The sequence below is a fragment of the Poecilia mexicana genome, unplaced genomic scaffold, assembly GCF_051168715.1.
Source record: "Poecilia mexicana isolate PSO_F unplaced genomic scaffold, ASM5116871v1 scaffold_7, whole genome shotgun sequence".
NCBI classification, from domain to species: Eukaryota; Metazoa; Chordata; class Actinopteri; order Cyprinodontiformes; family Poeciliidae; genus Poecilia; species Poecilia mexicana.
The window spans coordinates 11,390,589-11,412,380 of NW_028263376.1; the positions used below are offsets into that span (position 1 = coordinate 11,390,589).

Sequence of the window (21,792 nt, forward strand, 5' to 3'; positions counted from 1 at the left end):
CTATAATCTACCTCCGTTTTAATTACAGCTGTGATTTAGAGGAACTATGTGCCTGGTATTCATTTTAATAGATTTCTATATATTGGTATTTGTATGTGCTTGCAGGTAAATGTTCTTGTGATGGGCACCCTCAAAAGCTTTGGGATCTTCTTTGTGGCATTCCAAGATGAGTTTGGAGGTTCGGCAGAAAGCATCAGCTGGATCGGTTCCATCATGTCTAGTTTACGTCTGTCTGGAGGTGGGAGTGACAACGATATTTGTCTGTTTGCTTATTTCCTCTGATTAGAAACACAAATCTTTCTATGTACATGTTCATACATATGCAACTGAAAGGGGTTATAATATGCCCAAAGAACCAACTCCATCTAAAATCTTGTGCTGCAGCTCCCATTGCCTCGGTGGCCTGCGCCAAGCTGGGACCGCGGGTGACCTCCATCTCTGGGGCAGTGCTAGTTAGTGGAGGCTTCATCATAAGCATCTTTGCCAACAGTGTAGTATACCTCTACATCAGCATGGGAGTGATAGTCGGTGAGTTCAAGTGAAAATAAATGGTGTTGGTGGCTACTTCTTTTTACTTTTCAGACTTCAGTTTTCTCACAATGAAACAGAGACTAATCCCATTAATGTATTTTTTTTCTCCTGTCAGGAATGGGTTTTGCATTACTATATCAGTCATTTTCAGTAATCACAGCGCTGTACTTCAGAAAACGGCTGGCGACCGCGTACGCGATTGGTCGATCTGGAATGGGTTTGACCTTTGCCCTGGCCCCGTTCACCCAGCTGCTCTTGGACCAGTACGCTTGGCAAGGTAGGATAGGAAGGAAAACTCTTTGGATGAGCTCTTGTGTGTCAGTGAATCTGATGCAGCGGGTCGTGTTTGTCATCCATAGGTGCAATGCTGATTCTCGGCGGCCTCATGCTGAACCTGGTGGCTTCTGGGATGCTTTTGAGACCCATTAATGTGAAGCCACCTGCAACAAACTCTATGTCTTTGCCTATCCAAAAGAGCCCTTCTATTTCCCTTAAGAGCTCTGCAGAGAAGGAATACCCCCAAAAATGCTTGAGCAGCTCTTCTCCTCTGTCCAATGGTGTCTCCAAATCTGATTTTCTCCAGTCCTCTCCTACGCCTCACAGGGACACTGAAAACTTAAAAGAACAATCCATTCATGGACAAGAGAGCCAGTCATTGGACCCTGAATTGACTCGACTGGTCCTCAATAACATAAATGGCCATGAGCCCCAACATGACTTAGGTCAGTGTAAGGCTGCAAGTCCAGACAGCCCAGCGGAGATGAATGGTGCCATGAATGGCTCCACCACTGTTGGAGTTCCCATACACTCCGGTACGCCGACTGGAGTGGCTGACGTTAAACCCAAATTATTGGACTTCACCTTGCTGAAGGACCCATTCTTTTGCATCTACACTTGGTCCTTGGTGTTCAGTCAACTGGCCTACTTCATCCCGTACTTCCACCTGTCTGCCAGGGCCAGGAACCTGGGGATCGATGCCATGGACGCTTCTTTCATCATCTCAGTAGCAGGTGAGGCTAGCATTAGTCAGTTAACTTAATAGTCATTCACTTCTGAAAATCGTAACAAAAGTTTTGTTATTTGTAGAAGAGAACTTATTTACCTTTATTTTTTTTTTGAAAATGCAACTTTCAGCGTACGTGAATCTTCATTTAGCATAGGAATTGTGCCAAACAAATATTTCCAGCACTTTCAAAAACCATTTTCTGCTCCCTGCGTTAATTTGATTTAATTGTGCTGTAAAAGCTTGTAAAAGAAAGGGACTTAATAACCTGTGAGTTCAGAGAAAATTCTCTTACACAGATAAAGACGGCTTCTGCATTAACTTTTGTTAACGGGTCCGACATCAGAAAATCATTGGTGCTCAGTGATGACTGCTTGACTGCAAATAGAAAACAGCTGCTGCTAGAGAGAACCTTGCTCAGATTGTTAAACAGCATGACTGCTGTAACAGTATTTGATCATGTTTGGTGAATGACAACACTACAGATCCTTTTAGTTTCATTAGGAGGGTATTAAAGAAATCCTTGAATCTCCCATGGCAACTATTCAGGGTGCCTAAACGCTTGCTCCCACAAAGTAATCCTCAGAGCTGCAGCCACCAGCTGAGCTTCCACCTCACAGAGCACCCGTCCTCCCCTTCCACCTGCCCACGCACAGCTCCTGCAGACTAGCAGCAGCAGCAATTAACAAACGACACGGGGAGCTGCGTTTCATATAAACTACTTCTCAGTCCAACTCTCCTAAGAACGGTTTTAAACAGTTTAATGGAAAGCACTGTTGAGACAACACGCTGAAAAAGGAGTGTTGGAAAGAGTAGGAGCTTCTTAAAGAGACAAAGGCCAATTTCAAGGCATTAAATTGTGAAGCCAAATTTCTTATGTCATGTTTGATATATACAACACTGAACGTAACGTAGTTTCTTGATCTTGCTATAAAATGGCACTATGTGGCTGGAAAATAGTGCCCCGTTAGGTAAGAAGTATAGATGCAGAGTAAATGTAAATCCCTGAATAAGAACCGTATGTTTGAAACATTCAGGCTTGTTTTTCTTCATAGAGGCCAGAATGGATTTATTCTGTGTGGCCATTATTAACATATCAGGAGTTTTGTCCCTAATAAAGGGTGGGTGGTTCAGCAATATCAGAATCAAACATCTTCCTCCACCAAAGAACAGCACTGAGATTAGATCTTTGCACTTAGCGAATGTAGAGTCCTGAACTTGAGCCACCAGATGATGTAAGAACCGGAAACAAGAGGGTCCTTGAAAAAAGCCACCAATACATGCCAAATAAAAACCGGATTGGTTTTTACTGGTAACATCTTTTTGCATTTAAACTGTGAATGTAATGTTACTCAACAGGTAAATAAACGGAAAATATATGAAATTATGTTTTGAGTTTAGTCTTTAGGGACACAAACACGGGACACTTGTACTTTTTACAGGAGTTTAAATTTGTAAAATGTGTTTGCTGCCTTATAAGTGTATGTTTATTTTATTTTATTTTTTTTTGTTTTGAGCAGGTCACTGGTTAGTCTTTAACATACAATAAAATACATAACTAGTAGGTTTTATAGATCATTAATGCTTTTAGGAAACTAGAGCCACAGATCTGACAGGATCCGCTTCTGACAGGCTTCAGCCTGCATGTCTTCGTACTTTGCAGATCTCGTGTTTTTTTTTTTTTTGTTTGTTTTTTTGCAGGGACTGTGAAGCAGGCGGTCCATCTCTTTTTTCCAGTCTGGATCTTCTAAGTGATGCAAAAGAAGTGCTCAGTCAACTTTTAGGCATTAATTATTTGTGAGCTACTCAGACTCTGCAGTCTTATGTAATGAATGCGCTTACATAAAAGCTGAACTTTGGTCCACTGGCCAGGACGGGTGGGTTTAGCAGTATACGACCGACGAGGCCCCTCCATATGACCAGAAAACGGTATTAACATTTGACCGCCAACCACATGGACATGTAATTCTGTTAGTGCCTTGTCAGGCACTGTGAATAATTGAAATGTCTGACTGTTGCTCATTTAAGCACTTATGTTTTAAAATGTAATCACTGACAGTCGTCTGCAAGCTTTCAGATACAGTATTAACTGAGGTGCCTTTCAGAGAAGCAGTTCAGTACTCACTTATTTAAGTACTTTCTTTTAATAGGATCCACGTTTTGTTTTCAGTCAAATCTTAGGCCACAAATCAATTAAGAGTTGGGGGGGGGACATAACAAGAAATAAATGTACATAATTTAGTTGCATGGAAAGTTGAGAAAACTTTGAGGAAACTAAAGAAAAAAAATGCAGCATATCTTTATCAGTTATTGTTGTGAAAAAGCGTAAACCAGCAGAAAAAGGAAACTTTTATGAATGTAATTTTATTTATATAGCACATTTTCAGCAACAAGGTAATTCAAAGTGCTTTACAAGAATTAAAAGGAAATACAAAGAAAATAACAAACCAAAGGAAAGAGCAAAAAAAAAAGAAAGAGGGAAAAGAATCTAATGTTGACCTAAAGTATGTAAACTAGTTGCTCCTGTTCAGGGTTGGTAATTATCCTCTGGTCTAATTCCATTTCTGGGTTGGAAGACCAGGAGTCTAAAAAGTCGTCTCGATCCAAACGTGTCCTCTGGGGTTCTGGTCTCTGCCTCTAATTAGTGAGAACTCTACAGTTTCTGAAAAAAATAAGCTAAAGAGTGACTAATCTAATTCCTTTTCTGTGAGAAGTCACAGTTTCTAACAAGTAGTAGTATAAAAAGTAACCAAATAGTGACTGTTCCTGTATTTATGGATTCCAAGTTTGTTGTAATTCTAATTCCTTTTCTGGGCATGAGTCTCTGAATAAAAGTTATGTAGGAAGCATAATGTTGATCTAAATCGTGCGTACTCCACGATTTCTGATATTACTAATAAACTAAAATAATCTAAAACAATCCTTTTCTGGGTTAAGTAGTGAGTACTCCACAGTTTCTAACAAAATAAAATAAAAAAGGAGGAAAAGATACATTAGGGCAGATGGCAACAGTCAGGCAAAACAAAGGGCAAAACAAAGACACGAGTGAAGGCGGTGACGTCACAGGCCCATGAAACCACGTTGCTCAGCCTCCCGGCAAAAGTCCGATAAAGGTGCTGTTATTGAGGCCTTAGGAGCGCTCAGCTCCACAGCTGCATGGATAACAGGAGGGGGTGAGGTGGGAAGGAGCGTTATGTTTACAAATCTTCAAGGAGATTGGAAATATGCAGCCCTTCCAAGGCAACATGGGGAGAGCCAGTTCAGATACAGAATGTCTTTGGTCGGGTAGATTATGAATTTCAATCTTCCCTAAAGTCTCTCATCTCAGTTCCCAATTATCTAAATTAATTTGATTGTTCCACTGAACTGAAACTAGCAACGTCTCCATGACCGACTCCATCCCGTTAGTTAGTTTTAGAGTCCTCGTCTCTGTCCACACCAACAGTCTGAGTGTTCGCTAGTTCGGCCAAGTCCGTCACAAATTTGTTGATAAGCCAGGAATCCACAAGCTCCAAACAGCAGAAATCCTGTTGTCATAAATAAATCCAGGGTGAATCCTGCCGGGTGTGTCCCCGCAGGACAAGAGGGCTCTCCTGTGCCCTGAGTTCTCGTCGAGAAAATTTGATCAGCTGCATTGAGAGATCGGTTGAGCAGATCTATAATTTCTAGATTTGGATGATGTGCAAAGAAAGGCTCCAAAAATATAGAAAAAGACGGGACAAAAACAGAAAAAGCAGGGGAGGGAGGGAGCAGAGGAAAAAGGCGTCCGCCTTCACCGAGAGCAAGAGAGAGAAAAAAAGGAATATAGGAATCAACATACTGCACAGCACTTGGGGGTTAAGGTAAGGATTGGGGTCATGCAGCTCTGTTGTAGAAAATTCCTCAAGAAATGCTAAAATTAACTAAGAAGGGCTGTAAACCTTGCTACAATACATTTGTGAAAAGATTTGTGCCCCTTGAAGTTTTTTTTTTTTTTTTTTTTTCACATTTCAGCCACAAGTTGAGCATAACTGAAAACAGAATATAGCCGAGCTTCATTTTTCTGCTGCAGACGAAATTTTGCTTGTAAGGAACATCGTTTAACTTTGTCTCATCTGACCGAGGCACCTTGTTCCACATGTCTACTGTATTTATTTCATAGCTTGTGGTAAACTTCAAACTGTACCTCTTATGGTTTTCTTTCAACAATAACATTTTTCTTGGTACTCTTCCATAAACACCAAATGTGTGGAAAGCACAGAGGTAGTTGTTCTGTCCGTAGATTCTCCTACCTGAGTAGAGGGTCATTGTCGCTCCTCTAGAGTTACCACGGGCCTCTTAGCTACGTCTCTGATTAATGCTCTCTTTGCATCAACTGTCACTTTAGGCGACGATTTTGCAGCCTTTACCAGTCAAATAGCCATTTCCGCCCTCAGTCCAGCAAAACAAACTTGTTTTGAGCCACAAATGTTGCATAACATTTTCAGAAATATGATATTGCACTTTTATTGTTAGGTTTCAAAATAAAGCAAAACATAAAACAACATATTTATTTTCTACTGGATGCTGATGTTTGTGGGAACATAATGCAAACAAAAGTACTTAGTTTCCAACATAAAGTCAAATAAAACACAGTCTCTTATGCTTTTAGTGCCACTTTGTTGTGGAAATTCAATGCGGGAAGTTTTCAGTGAAAAAATATACTTCTAAAATCTGAATTTGTTATTGTAACTATATTTAAAAAAAACAATGGCTCTGCACCATTTTACCCATTATGGAAGGTCCAAAAACCCATTCTTTCAGGGGTCGACCAAATTGCCGTATAATCCTCTGTGTCGGGCCACAGAGGATTATACGCCAAAACATGGATTAAACAATTTCTCAAAGAGTTTGGCCGCTGATGCCTTCGCAGAACCACTGGATTTATACTGGTTTTAACTGGTGAGCTCTATTTATTTTCAAGACAACTATTTAGGGGTCTAAATATAAACACACGCCACACTTTGTGACCTTTTATTAGTAATGGAGGGAATGGATTTTTTTTTGTCTTCTACTTCCTGGTTATGTGCTACTCTGCATTGATCTATTTCATAAAATGCCATGAGGAAAAAGTATGAGGGGTGTGAAGACTTTTCCAGTGATTGAGTTTTCTTCCATGCTCCTTGGGTTTACACTGCTAAGCTTTGTTCCAGCGCGCAGCAGGACAGATGGATTCTTTTTACTCTTGCTCTTGCTCCGTAATAAAAGAGGAAAAAGAAGACCGGGTGCCACGCACACCACAAAGCTGCAAACCCCCAGAACTCGCTGTTCTTCTTATTCAAGCTCAGCGCTGTCATCGACTTGGCCAGGGGAAAGAGAGGCCGCTGTCATCTGGGTCAGTGTGCTCGTCACCCCTCCGAAACTGGAGCCGACTGGAGTCGCTAGGCAACGACTAACAGAGTAAAGTTGTTGGCGTGGTTACAAGGGGAGGTCCCGGTTTTGTCTGAGTCCAGTTCTGAAGTGGGCGACACTTTGCTGAGGGGTATTGATGAGGCTGTGCTTGCAACAAAAAAAAACACACAAAAAAAAGGCAAGTAAAGCCAGCAGTGATTTCAGAGTAGCTGGGAAAACCAACATGCCTTTTATAACCCTTCGATTTAGACTTTTGACAAAATGTCACAGTTTAAAGAAACCTGATTGGCATTTCTTCTTGCCCTTCAGCCCTTAATAGAATGGAAATTGTTTGTCAGGGTCAGGCAGTTAATCCAGCGTAGCACCAACCCCAACAATTTCTTTACTTGCTGATACAGTGGAGGCTAACGGACAAAACCAACGTCCCCAATGCACTTGGCTTGAGGTGCTGCTACTTGGAGAGGCCAAATTTAAACTGCTTTGTGATGAGTTTGAACAGGAACAGCTGCAGGGCTAAACCAACCTGCTGAGGCTAAAACACACAAACAAAGGCACATCTCGTCAGTGTCCAAGCAGTGGACGCACCAGGACATTTCTCGGATCACAAGAGGAGGACACATAAACATTGCACAGCTGCCTCATGTCGTCTTCTTTAACCCCGATGGAGACAGAGGGTTTTGGATCCTGTTAGGTAAAGAGTGCAGAGGCGTTCTGTCAAAGTCTGAGAAACTGAAGACATCAAAAGACCCAGTGCTCTGACACCGCTGAGTTTCCACAAAGGGTATCAGGAGTTACTCTGATATGCAGAGGACCAGCTTGTTTCATTGATCAGAGGCTCAGCACTGCTTGCTTGTAGCTATTCCTGCAACGGTCAATATACCACTGCAGATTCCGCAATGCCGATCACATTCCAGTTGACCTCCGCAGAGAAAAGTCCATAATCTGCCTCGTCATCATACTCAGGCGCAGTCAGCAATCATTCAAATCAGATGGTGTGAATAATTGTTATTGTAGGTTATTTCTAAATGTGTGTCTTTTTTTTTCTTTGATCAATGAAACCTTCCACACTCACTTAGATTAAACTTCACTTTTATTCACACAAGTTTCTCATCTTTGCTTCTGTTCCAGGAATCACAGAGACGATCGCCCAGTTGGCCTCAGGTTGGGTGACAGACAGGAACCTGTTTCATAAATATCACTTCCACAAAGCCTACCTGATCCTCTGTGGCTTGGTCAACATGCTCTCCCCTCTGGCCACCTCCTACATACTGCTGATGGTGTATGCGATCTTCTTCGCGATCTTCTGCGGGGGCTACATGGCTCTGTTGCTGCCTGTCCTGGTAAGGAAAACCAAGGGTTTTTGTTGTTGGTGGGGAAAAAAATAGTTGATCCATCGTTTAGCAATTCTGATGCCTTATGTTTCCTATTTAAACAAACAAACAAAAAAGAAAAATATGTATATAATCCAGAGATGAAGATTTAAGTGTTAAGCTTAGGCTTGTCTTGGTTTGGGAGATGAGTCTCATAAACAGCCCTCTATCTTTTTAAATAATTTGTGAATGTGAAATCTTTTATGCCTCTGACTCATTATATCAGTTTCCACTTCTGCCCATCCATTGAGTTCACACCAAGTGCATTGTTTGGGTTGTGTGATGCTCACTACATAATTGAATAATGGCTGGAAAAATCGTTGGAAATGTTTTTGCAATTGTCGTTATGGTCAGTCCAACTGAATGAGTCATTGGTTATTCTGTAGATTTTATTATATTGCTCCAACAGTCTGAAAACGTTTTGTCGTCGGTAACACTTTATTTGAAGGGGGTTGAATAAGACTGTCATGACACTGTCATAAACATGACATAACACCTGTCATGAACATCAATAAGCCTTCATGAATATTTATGACTGTTGTCATAAAGCGTCATTCAGTAAATTATGACACTTTTAATACAAAGTTGACATTATTCAAAATGTCTTTGTTATGACAACTTGACATTAACCAAGAAATCATTACTGATATAAATTTGTTATAAAAGTATTACTGATTGCACTTTAAAAATTAGGTAACTTTATGTTATTAAAGGTAAAGTTTAAACAGTAATGATTTCCTGGTTAATGTCAAGTTGTCATAACAAAGACATTTTGAATAATGTCAACTTTGTATTAAAAGTGTCATAATTTACCGAATGACGCTTTATGACAACAGTCATAAATATTCATGAAGGCTTATTCATGTTCATGACAGGTGTTATGTCATGTTTATGACAGCGTCATGACAGTCTTATTCAACCCCCTTCAAATAAAGTGTTACTTTGTCGTCTGCTTTTTCTGAGGGTATTTGCATGCCATTGAATCAGCTTTACAAGCTGAGACATGCCACTGACATGTGACAGCCTAATTTACTTTGACTCTTACATGTATTTGTTAGGTTGAAGACCTTTTTTCATATATATAACGATATGAACAGCTGTATGGGAAGCACAATCTACATCAGAACAGTGAGATGCTTCCTAATAACAAACCCTGGTTCACTAGTGCTAAACAAGAAAAATGAGCTTTTAGGAAGGGAGACTTGGAGTTGCTGAGTGTTGTGGACTCTAAGCTGTGATCTGTTAGTTGAAAAAAAAACATGTAACAATAAAAGGATTAACATTCATTAGTCCACAGTCAACTCCGACGTTATTAATTTATATGAAATGTCAGTTTCACAAAACTCAGACACTATGGAAATGTGAAAATTAAACTTTTTTAAACTATCCAAGTAGCATGTAAGCACAAGTAAGTTGAAGGAGCTTTAGTTCAAATGTAATTATGTCAAGTGAAATGTGTGCTTTTCTGCTTTGCAGGTTGATCTTGTTGGGTCGGAGAAACTCAATAACTCCATGGGTTTCTCCATGTTCTTTGTTGGCCTGGGTTGCCTCACTGGGCCTCCACTGGCAGGTGAGCAGACCACTTCTTGGAAATTCATCAAGAGTTATGCATGTGCTAACCCACTTTTTCCAAATGTACACAAACACATTTTTGAGTTCTGCATGTGCACTGGATGGCTGCCATGGCTATACATTTCTGAAGCATTCATTACACAGAGGGCCGTGGAGATGTTTGTGCATGTTTCAGGGTTTCGTAAGAGCTAAAGGCAGAAAGTACGTGTGTGTGTGTGTGTGTGTGTGTGTGTGTGTGTGTGTGTGTGTGTGTGTGTGTGTGTGTGTGCGTGGGTGTGTTTAGGTGTGTGTGTGTATGGTGAAAGGGATGGCAGGCATGAAGGCATAAGTGTGATGCTTGACAGGTTGATAGGCCTCCTGTCTCATATTTTTTCTGTGCCCTGAATTCCTTGCCGTCTCTCAAAGTGTGTATGTACACACTGTGGAGTAAAAAAAAAAAAAACTGAAGCAGACAGGAGAAAAAAATGTACAGTAAAAGTACAACTCTGTACATACTAGAAATGTTCAATTGGCTTCGCAGAAAAACACATGGTGGGTTGCGGGGTCAAACCCCCAGAATAACAGTGCCGTTCTTTTAGGGAACTCCAGTCACTTTATTTAACTGATGGCATCTTTCCTTTTGTAGTCTTGGAGAGCTGTTTCTAATCTGGGCTACAGGTTTTTGTTACAGTATTTTAGTTACAGCAGGTCAGAGTCCATTCAAACCATGTCTTCTCCAGGTCAGCTGAAAAAGATAACAGCAATGCAGGTCATCTGTCTGACATCTGATCTGCGGATACCTTCTGTAAATGACCAAAAAACAAACAAACAAACGAACAAAAAAAACAACATAAGGGATAAAAAAAACTCATAGTCTCACTTCTTGTTTTCATGCTTCTAGGAAAATACACCCCTACGCCCTTTGCCCTAATTGGTAACACTTGGCACAAGTTAAAGTCAGGGGGCCCTTCCACATACTGACTTGTCAATGGTGTTCTGCAAATCTACCAATGAAGCTTGAAGATTGCATCAGTTGAAACATGATGAATGGCCCCTTTAGGGCGGTACAGAAATATCTTGAGGATCTGTTTACCGTCCTCTCCATTTGAGTGAGAAACGTTATTTAAAGAAAAAATAAAGAAAGGCCAGCTTTAATATTGGCTGCAGTGTGCAGCGAGTGCTGTCAGACCAGTCTTCATTTATCCTCATGCAACTTTTGATCTTTCAGTCAAGTGTCTTTGACATATGAGGTTTGTTGAACGTTTGAACCAGTCACAATGTTGCACTGGCTTCCTCAGGGAACGTGATTTATTTACTGTGTTCAAGCTAGAAGGCAGAGTCATTAAATAAATGAAAGAACATAACACACTTTTAGTAAATACATTTAAAAACTCATCAGAAGTACGATAAAAGGTTTCAGTATAGACAGTGATATATTAACAGTTTTTATTTTTTGTTAATTGTGATCATTATAGTTATGGAAACCCCAAATTTGGAAATGTGATTGTTCTGAAAAGCATGTGCATGTGCTCAGTAAATGTGGTCAGTTTTTGGCCGGGCCTCCTTTTACATCAGTTGCTAAATCAACGCAGGATCTGCTGGGTGTTCAGGAGGCTTTAATATCTGAACTTCATTTTGTCTCCATTGTTGGATCTAATGTTTCTTATTTTCACTGGTTCAACTGGTTCTCTGTGGGTTTTAGGTCATGTACGTTGGTAGTCAGTGAAGCACAGCGGTCTTGGTTATTGAAGCAGGCATTGGTATGTTTGGCAGTGTGGGTAGGACCCAAGTCTTACAGGAAGTTTTTAATGGTTTTGCAAGATGAAATCAGCGTTCCCATGTAGCTTGTCAGCAGAAGGAATCTTAGCATGCTTGTCATGTTTCTGGTAGATGGCTGCTGTGATTTTACACGTGATTCACCACAACGACATCAGCAGATGAAAGATCTTGTGCCGAGTCTTGCGTGACTCTCTGACCCTGATTTCCGTAACAAAGGAGAAATGTTCTTTCATTTGAATTTAGGACTGTGGGCCCATGACGCAACAATCCCGTAATTTTTATCTTCAGTCCAGGTACAACGTTTCTGATATTGCTAGTTTGCAAAGTACCAGCGGTCATGGTTATTGAAGCAGGCATTGGTATGTTTGGCAGTGTGGGTAGGACCCAAGTCTTACAGGAAGTTTTTAATGTTTTTGTAAGATGAAATCAGCGTTCCAATGTAGCTTATCAGCAGAAGGAATCTTAGCATGCTTGTCATGTTTCTGGTAGATGGCTGCTGTGATTTTACACGTGATTCACCACAACGACAACATCAGCAGATGAAAGATCTTGTGCCGAGTCTTGCGTGACTCTCTGAAGGTGATTTCTGTAACAAAGGAGAAATGTTCTTTCATTTGAATTTAGGACTGTGGGCCCATGACGCAAAAATCCAGTAATTTTTCTCCTCAGTCCAGGTACAACGTTTCTGATATTGCTAGTTTGCAAGGGACCGTATTTTCCACACTATAAGGCGCACCGGATTATAAGGCGCACCTTCAATGAATGGTCTATTTTAAAACTTTTTTCATATATAAGGCACACCGCATTATAAAGCGCATAGAATAGACGCTACAGTAGAGGCTGGAGTTACGCTATGCATCCACTAGATGGAGCTGCACTAAAGGATGAATGTCTAAAGCCACTTTGTTGACATAAAGAATGTCAACAAAACAGTCTGACTCCGGTCTGGACTGGGCAGGGGCGTGGCCGGACGATGGTCACCCTTCTCCGTTCGCTCACAGCATGTTCGTGGAGAACGTGGTGCTAAATGACCTGCAGATGACCTGATTATAGACGGTCGGTAGGTAGATAGGTAAGTCAAACTTTATTAAGAAACCAGAGTTCTGACAACTATCCCAGCATGCACCGTGCGCTTCTTCTTCTACGGGCGAAAATGAAGTCGGCGGCTGCTTACCCTGGTTGCTAGACCTGTTGTGGCTCAATATTGGCCCATATATAAGGCGCACCGGATTATAAGGCGCACTGTTGGCTTTTGAGGAAATTGATGGCTTTTAGGTGCGCCTTATAGTGCGGAAAATACGGTAGAAGGGATGTGACGGTTGGCGCCCGCGTCCTGGAAACGTCCAGAGGTTGTGGCAGATCCAGCTCCATTCACAGTCAGCACCTTGTAAAATACCCTGAAACTCTTGAATGGGCTTTGATACACAATCCTCTTAAGGCTTGTGTAGCACCCTCCGCTCAACTTTCCATCAGCATACTTTGATACAACAGTCTTTAAAAAGCAGCTTTTGTAGCAATAAACCTTTCTGGCTTACTGTCCCTGTGGAGGTAATCAGTGACCGTCTACTAGACAGTGGTAAACAGTCATTCTTTATGATTGTGATAAGGTTTCATTGTCAAATACTTCTTATGAACCTTACGGAGAATTTATGTCATGAAAACTAAATTTAGTTTTTTTTTATTGCTGGAAGGCAAAAAAATAAAAAGAGGCCACTAGAAATGTGAAACTCAGTGAACTGAATTGGAGAAAACATAAACTGTTCAATAATAAAATATTAAAATGCTATACAGCTGGCTGGAAATGGAGAAAAGAGATGACACGTTCAAACTTTTTTAAAATAGCGCAGAATATTGAGTTCTTTATGACACTCTTGTGAAATAAATTGCTTCGGCTCCTTTTCTTTTCCCAGTTAACACAGATATATCCAAAGCTGCCAGTTTTAGGAAACATGGCTGTACTTGTCACATGATTTTTTATTTTTTTTTTACTTCAGAAATCTTAATTCGGATTAGGGCGTGATGTAACGTGTTGAAGCGGGACTTGCTTGTTTCTGTGCTTAGTGAAAAAACCCATCCAACTTTAAAAGTCATAAATCTATATTCGGTGGAGTCGACTTTTCCTGACTTGAAACTTGGAATGAATTTGACTGAAATGAAGCATTACCACCACACTCCTCCTTCTTGGCTGTGTGGCTCCTTGGAGATGAGCGATACAGTCAGTCTGGGTAATCACTGTACACAATTGTTCTAAAATATATACCTCACATAAAAGTACTCTGGGAATTATGTGCACCAAATTGTTTACACTGTCATAAAATAAACAGCAGCTGCAGTAAACAAAAAACAAAAACAAAAAACAGGTTGGACTGTTTTATTCTGTATGCAACCTGTAGAATTTGAATACGTCAAGATTTTACCAAAACCTTATAGAGCAAATTGTTTCCCAACGTCAGAAAACTAGGTGTGGGGTGAAGGTCTGCGTCTGCCATTAGGACAATGACCCGAAGCACACATTTGACTGATCAGAGACATTCTACCCTTTTGGTGACCTGGAACATTTAGAAAAGGTTTTCAGACATGATGAATTTAAAATGGGTTTTTGGCTATGTTAAGCTAGTTTAAGAGTAGATGGACTCTATCTGGGAGAAACGACCTTTGGCCAGGAGATATTTTTAAAAGTTGTCACTGTTACCTAAAGCGATATGTTTGTTGCATCCTTTGTATTTCTAATATACATTCATGTAATCAAGTAAAATACTTGAGAAAAACATTATCTGATAGTTGTGTGGAATAGTTATGTGTGGTCAGTCTGTTACCTGACCACACAGGTAACAGACTGTGTGGCATGAATAAACTGTTTGGCCTTAAAAACTCGTAAGATATTATTTCTTTAAAAGCAACTGATGACAAATCTAACATCTTCTGCCGTCTTTGAGACTTTCACATAAAGTCCTTGTGATTGTCCGTAGTTTCCTGCACAGATTAATGATCAAATTCAAAATTATTTCTTTATTTAAGGATCCCCTTTAGTCTTTACCACAGGACAGACTATTTTTCCTGAGGTCCACACCATAAAAATACAATAAAATCATACTTTTACAAAAGTTGGGTGTCTGGCTGGGCTGCTTTAAAACATTAATACAGTGAACTCCCTGTATTTGAGGAGGCTTAACCCACTGAAATCCACAAATACTTGAAACCCCTTCTAAAAACACGTATAGTTGCCTGTTTTACCAGCTCAAACACCAAATAGTCGATGATGTGCATCTTAATGCACAGAGGAACTTGTCTTCGCACTACTACCAACATCCACGGCCTTCTTTGTCTCCGCTCTTGGGTGATACAGTCAATCAATGGCAAGGTTTGGTTTGCTGGTTTGCAAACGCCAGCCAATAGCATGTCAAGCAGCATTATGCTTATGTATTTCAGCTGCACATTTTTCCCTGAATATTTAAAAAAAAAAAATCATGGTGAACTTTTCCGATTATCTGTTACGTTCCACAGACAAATCTGTGAATAATGAAATGTGAAGAGGTGGAGGTTCACCGTGCTACTTCCAGTCAGACAAAAAGTCGGTGAAATTAAAAGATAACTTTAAACATAAATCTGCCAGGGGTATGACAATATTTTTAACTTAATTGTTAGTAAATAATTAAAAAAACAGTCCAATAAACTGAGAAAATATAAAATACCTAAAAAAAATGCTCCTAACTTCCACAAAAGGTTTTAGTTCGAGTCATTTTAAAAAGTGGGAAGCCGTTCTGACTGGAGTTAAGATACTGGTGAATCAAAACCATTGTGTTATAGTCTTCACAGACTAAAGATCATGTTGTTTCTGTTTTCATAGGCTTCCTGTATGACTACACACAGACGTACGACTGCTCTTTCTACCTGGCGGGCCTCTGCTACCTGCTCTCATCCCTCTCCTTGTTCATGGAGCCGCTCGCTCAGCGCTGGAAAGCCAAGAAGAAACTTTCTCAAAGCCAGAGAGCAGAAAGCAACTGTAAGATTAACGGATGCTTCACCCCTGACCAGAATGGTGCCGTGTAACAATGAAACCTGGAAGTTGGACTAAGGTGGCTCGCATAGCCTGAACCCTCTCAACCTAAAGCTGGGGCCTGGGCCATGACTTTCTGCAAAAAGAGCGACACCAGCATTACAGTAACACAAGAACATACAACGTTCTGGATATGTGATTATGCAGAACATATGATAAAGAAAAAAAAAAAGCCAAAATTCTTGTGTTCTGCAAAACAGTTTTACTATCGGAAGCACAAACATCCCAGCTGAAGGTAATCGAGCACACAAAGGAGCGATGTACTCTACCACCCAATGCAACAACTAAACTGAACAATGCAGAGCGAGGAACCAAGCTCCCAATCCTGTCTCTGTGACATTATCAATCGAAGCACACACCCATGTGCTGCATCTGATGTCTTGAATAGCATTTATCTGTATGTGTAAAACGTTTTCTCACTGATATGCACTTTGGGCCAAGTTGTGACTATGCTGCATGATTTCAAACTGCCACGGAGCCAAAATACTCAGCAAACCCCCCGCCGCTGTAGCCTGCTGCTGCGTCCCAGTGAGTTATGTCGCGTATGAAGCCAAAAAAGCACATTGTGAAAGATACAATCCGTGAGATTACTGTAGGCACGTGGCCAACATTTGACTTTAAGCACAGTTCATGAGCATGTACGTGTAAGCTAACGTTCATCCAGGCTAACAGAAGACATCTTATCGTTTCCATGTTTCCTGCTTCTTTTCAGTCGGTTTGAACCCGTTCATCCCAGCTTCTCCTCCTCCTCCAATGGATCAATATTTAGGAAAGCAGTATATGTTTCATAACTTTCAAACAGCGGGGTAGCCGCACGGTCGACTCTTTTGCACAACTCTCACTTCATGCTTTCGTGTAAAGTAACCCCCCACGAACCCTTCGCATGTCTATCGCCCCGCAGCTGCTCATAGACTCACTTTCATCTCCTAAATTTAAACTGGCATAAAGCCTGTCTCAGCACATTAAGGTCAGCAAAACCTCACACCTAAACTGGCTTTGATCCCCCTAGTAGCTACTAAACTAGTTTAACAGACAGTTGTGTAAGAAATACAGCTGTCGCTGCTTATGCAATACTGAGAGCGCATTCACACGGCAGCCAGAATCTAATTCCCTGTAATCATTCGCCGTTTCGACTGCCAGCTCCTGTAAATGATAATTCTGACCTTTGAGTCTTTTTGCACGGAAGCTATGTTAACTACTTTGGCACAGTCATGTCAGCTGATTTCATCATCTCTGCGTCTGTTCGTTGCTCACAGTAATATATTTCAGTAAAAACAAAGCTATCCTATAAATAAAAAAAAAAAAGTTGTATTCTACAGTGCCTTGCAAAGTTATTAGTAGTGCTCGAACTTTTTTCTCTTTTTTGTCACATAGCGACCGCAAACGCCAATTTGTTTTATAGGAATTTGATGTGACAAAACGGCACAAAGAAGACCGTGAGTGTGAAGTGGACGAATACAGAGAAACAATGTTTTTTTGTTGTTGTTGTTTTGTTTTGACAAATAGAAATATGAGAAGTGTGCCTTGAATTTGAATTCAGAGCCTCTGGAAGAGTTGAAATTTGATTTTGAAGTCTTGGGTTCGTCTCTGCCAACTTTGCAAATAAACAGAGACAGACGTTTTTGCACGTTCTACTTTTCAAAATAACTCGCGCTCAGACAGGTTGGATGGAGACCGTCTCTGAGCATCGGTTTTCAAGTCTTGCCACAAATTCAAAATTTTAATTTAGATCTTAGCCATCCTAAAACAATTTCACTGTTTATGGTGGTAGCTCCTGCTGGTAGGTAAATTTCAGCTCCTGGATTTTTACCTCCATCCATCTCCTCATTAACTCTAACCAGCTTCCCTGTCCTGCAAGAAGAAAAGGTATCCCCACAGTATGATGCTGCCATCGCCGTGTTTAACTGCAGGCAGAAATGTTTTCTGACTCAAACATCGTTTTGCTTGTAGTCCAAAAAGTTACCAGAGCTCCATTAATAGCTAAGGTTGACAAGGAACAGTTTTGTTTAATTTAAAAGCAATAAAAATGCTTATTTTAGCAGGACTTCAGCAATAACACCAACAGTACAAGAAATTGTGTCATTGTTCTTTTTTTCCATTGAAGCTACATTCTCTTTCAGCTTTTTTTTTCATGAATATGTTCAGTTCAGGGAAAAACTCTAAAATCTGTAAAACTTTGATATTCCTTTTGTTTCAAAACCATAAGAGAGAAATAAATTCACGGTTCTTTTACCGAAACGCAAACCAGGCTTTTACTGTGAGCTTAAAATTTGAGCGGGCCTGGAGGTTTTGCAGCTCTAGATCACTTTGTTTTATGAGAAATGAGAGCAAAAAAGGGCTTTTTGGATCGTAAAGGTTCCCGGATCCTGGTTGTGTAATGTCATGAGATGTGCAGCTTTGCCACGCCCATGGATGTTCACTAATGTTCTCAAACAAACCTCAGAGAACAGCAGCATTTATCAAGACTTGATTGGTGACTTTTGAAGGGAATTGACAGCATTGGCTGTTATTTAGTGGCATCAAATTAAAAGGGGACGGAAACGTATGCTTTAAAAGCTTATTATAATTTTACTTGCAAAAAAAGTTTGAAAACTATGTATTCGTTTTCTTCCACTTCACAATTATGCACCACTTGGTGTTCTTTGTCACATAAACTCCCGTTGAAACTCACTGGCGGTGTGGTTGTAGCATGACCAAATGTAAACACTTTCAGCTGGTGAGGACAATTTTTCAAAACCCTGTTTAAAGTTTCAGTGCCTGCAAACGCCCGCAAAAGAGAGAATGTTTCATTTAGAAAACTTTACTCACAGAGCCTCAGCTGTCGCCTTTTAAATGCTACAACTATCGACTACCTTCTTCGTTTTGTTGGCTGCCAACTGAAAACTAATTTTTGACTTTTTGCCGACGCACACCTGGCTGATCTATGCAACTACACGCTTGTTTGCTTTCCTTTGAATCAAGGCGCACGCGTTTATTTGCTGCAAATCCACCGGCTCTTCGGAGAAGACATCTGCTTATGTTTTTCTGCAAATTGTGGTCACAGTTGACTTTAGAGGTGGGAGAGCTAAATTAGTTTTGTACTCAGCTTCCTGTGATTATTTGTTACTTTGTCAATGAATCTGTGACCAACTGATTATGCAATGTTGCCCAGTTAGTCTAATATGGATAATGGAGATATATATATATATATATATATATATATATATATATATATATATATATATATATATATATATTTTATTAATTTTTTTTTTCAGACTGTTGCCCAAACGTTCTGGTGCAAACTTACAGTGTCGTTGCGTTTAAACTTGAGGCTGTCGGTTCTTGATTTTTTTTTAAAAATATATATATATTTTAGAGTTTTTCTGTGTTTTCAGTGGGTTCTTTTTTTTTCACCATTTGCCTTACAGGGTAATGTGTCTTTTACTAACTTTCCTGTGATGTCAGCCAAAGATCACATTAGAAAACCTACTTACGACTTGAAACTTATAACTGGGTGGAAAGTAAAATGCTGTGGACTGTGACTATCATTTAAACTGGCCTGCTCACCCTGAATTAAAAATCAGCTGGTGCGTTCTCTCATGCTGCCCTCTTGTGGACTAAGAAGGCTCCTGCTCTAAGAATGTTATCTCAATTAGCACCAAATTATTCCCCCTCAACTCACTTTCACAATACTGAGCGAGGCTCTTTGTATTGTTTCCATGACGAGTCATGCACTAAAGCTCTTTTGGCTCACGAGTTGCATTCACTCACAGCCGCTATGTCTTTGTGATTTGGGGCCACTAAGGTTTTTGTACCATTGAAGTAATAAAAAAAAAAAAAAGCTTATAAAAAATATTTGATGCTTTAAAAGTATGTGTATGGTACTCGGTCTTAGACATCTGGTCCTAAGGTGGCATTTACATAGACAACATACGCGTTTTTTTTTTTTTTTTTTTTTTAAACCTTTTTTGTTTCTTTGTCAGTGAATGCATCACTGGGAGGGGCTCTGTTAGTTTGCCGCTCTGGTTCCTGGATTTGTCTGGAAAATGAGCTTAACCAATCATAGGCATTATGTTCCCAGGTTTAGATTTCATTTTTAAAAACTTGTATCGGTGCCCAACTCGGATGTAATAAAAATGATTTCTGACTCGACCCATTATTGTGTGATTTACACAACTCAGACGTCAGGCAGGAGAAACAATCACAAGTCGTACAGCAAATTGAGCAGATGGTACTTTATTGAGGAAAAAAAATGGACAAATAACTTATTTCAGTGTGTTTATCTTCAGGTCTTTTTTACAGTGATTTTCTGAAAATTCCATTTAAAAATATCCAATATTACTGTTTCATTTTGTTAGTTTTAATATTAATCAGCAAACAGATGCAAGTAAATAAATACGAATACAAAGTAAAATTAATAAATAAATGTTCATTATACAAAGATATTTTCAGTGTCTATTGCTGGTGATTATCACTTAGAGCTAATTAAAACTCAAATTTATGTTTCATATTATATAAGGCCAATAAAAATGATTTTGTGACTTCAATCCCAGACTCCTTAATGAGCCTTGTTTTACAATCATCTCTGTTATCCATGTTGCTTGTGCATATTTTTCTACCACACTTTCTTCCTTCCACTCAACTTTCCTTTTTGTACTAGCATACAGTCCTCTATCAGCATCTTTGGAAAAGAGGTTTGATGGCATGCCCTTTTTAGTGGGAGGAGTTAATGACAACTCCTTATGGTTGTTGCTGCAATCAAATTTCCATATGTAAATATTTTTTATGGAAATTTTAGCTTTTCGGTCTCTCTGTCTCTCATTCATATCTTTATGAATGGAACTGAAACAGAAAAATAAATTTGCGTTCGTTACCTGTGTAAAGGTTACTCACCGCGAATGAATCCGGGAGGTCGGCCCAGTGTCTTGGAAACAGAACTGCAGCCCCATCGACGTCTGTTGAGAAAGCACAAATGCTTTAATTAGAAAAGTTAGGCGAGATAAAATCTGCAATAAGTTTCATGGATGATATTACCGCCTATGACCGGGGCCAACATAACATGTTCCCTTTTATCAGTGATTCACTGCCTTGTGTCATGAACGCCTTTTCTCCATTGGTATTTGTATTGCCAAATTGCTGATGTAAAGATGAGCCACGTTTCTACAGTTCATGCAATCTGATTATTGATAGCAAAGCCTTCCTAGTCAGTCTAAATAACTGATGTTTACCAATTGGTGGTTAAACAGGGTTTTTATGTTTCAGTAAGTTAGATTTAAGTCTTTTTAAAGCCATTTTAAGTGAAAATAATCTCAATACAAGAACGACTTTATTTAAGTAAAATTACTGAAGTTACAACATTTACCGCTCTTAGTAAATTGAATCTAATCTTATCCGTTTTTGACTGCAGTCTCTTTGCCTGGTTGTTTCACTTCCTGTCTAACTCTCAGGTTTTTATCTAAATGTCATTAAAATATTATTTGGAGCTAGTAGTGGATGACGTAACAAGATTACCTAAATAGACAACGAGTCGGTTTCAGGAATGAAAACAGTGAATGGAAGAAGAAATATATAAACCAATTCACAAATGAAATTACCTCCTATAGCTTTCAGTTTCCATTGAACTGGTCCTACCATTTATTTTTAATGGCATGTCAGAGACAGTGTGGAAGTGATCAGAGTTTTCTCTGGCCATCTGTTGCTGCACACTGCCAGCCAGCTGGCTGAAAGAACAGCTAAGTGTTAGGCAAACTATGAGAGGCACATTTGTGAGCAGCTGGGTGGAGGCTAGCTACCGGCGCCTCTTCAACCAGCTAATAGCCAACAGGACTCCCAGTGCTATTCTGTAGAGAGGACACCAAAAAGACCCAATATTTAGTTTTATGACCAATTAAGGAAGTACTACACTTAGCTTTATCATGCATTCACATATTATTTCCACTTACAAGCAATAGTAGTAAATATTATAGTATATTTGAACATTAAATGTAGCTGTAATAATGACTCAATAGATTACCAGCAGGGATGGTTTTTGCCTTTTTGCTTAAAAATTAAAGAAATTAGACCACCTGACCATTATTGATGTAAAGTTTAATATAAAAACTGTTTTTCCATGGTATTCTTACTCGAGGTTATCAGACAGAGAATAATTG

General features: G+C 39.7%; 1 protein-coding gene across 1 annotated transcript in view; it reads left to right on the top strand.

Moving 5' to 3' along the window:
- slc16a4 (solute carrier family 16 member 4) overlaps window positions 1-17,286 on the top strand; it is a 30,769-nt gene extending 13,483 nt beyond the window's left edge. Inside the window, exons 5-11 of the mRNA XM_014988323.2 lie at window positions 106-238; window positions 385-528; window positions 647-808; window positions 891-1,541; window positions 8,033-8,244; window positions 9,751-9,844; window positions 15,452-17,286. Of these exons, the coding sequence (XP_014843809.1) occupies window positions 106-238; window positions 385-528; window positions 647-808; window positions 891-1,541; window positions 8,033-8,244; window positions 9,751-9,844; window positions 15,452-15,654 (1,599 nt within the window). The 3' untranslated portion in view covers window positions 15,655-17,286. The remainder of the gene's footprint in view (window positions 1-105; window positions 239-384; window positions 529-646; window positions 809-890; window positions 1,542-8,032; window positions 8,245-9,750; window positions 9,845-15,451) is intronic.
- The last annotated feature ends 4,506 nt before the right edge of the window (window positions 17,287-21,792 follow it).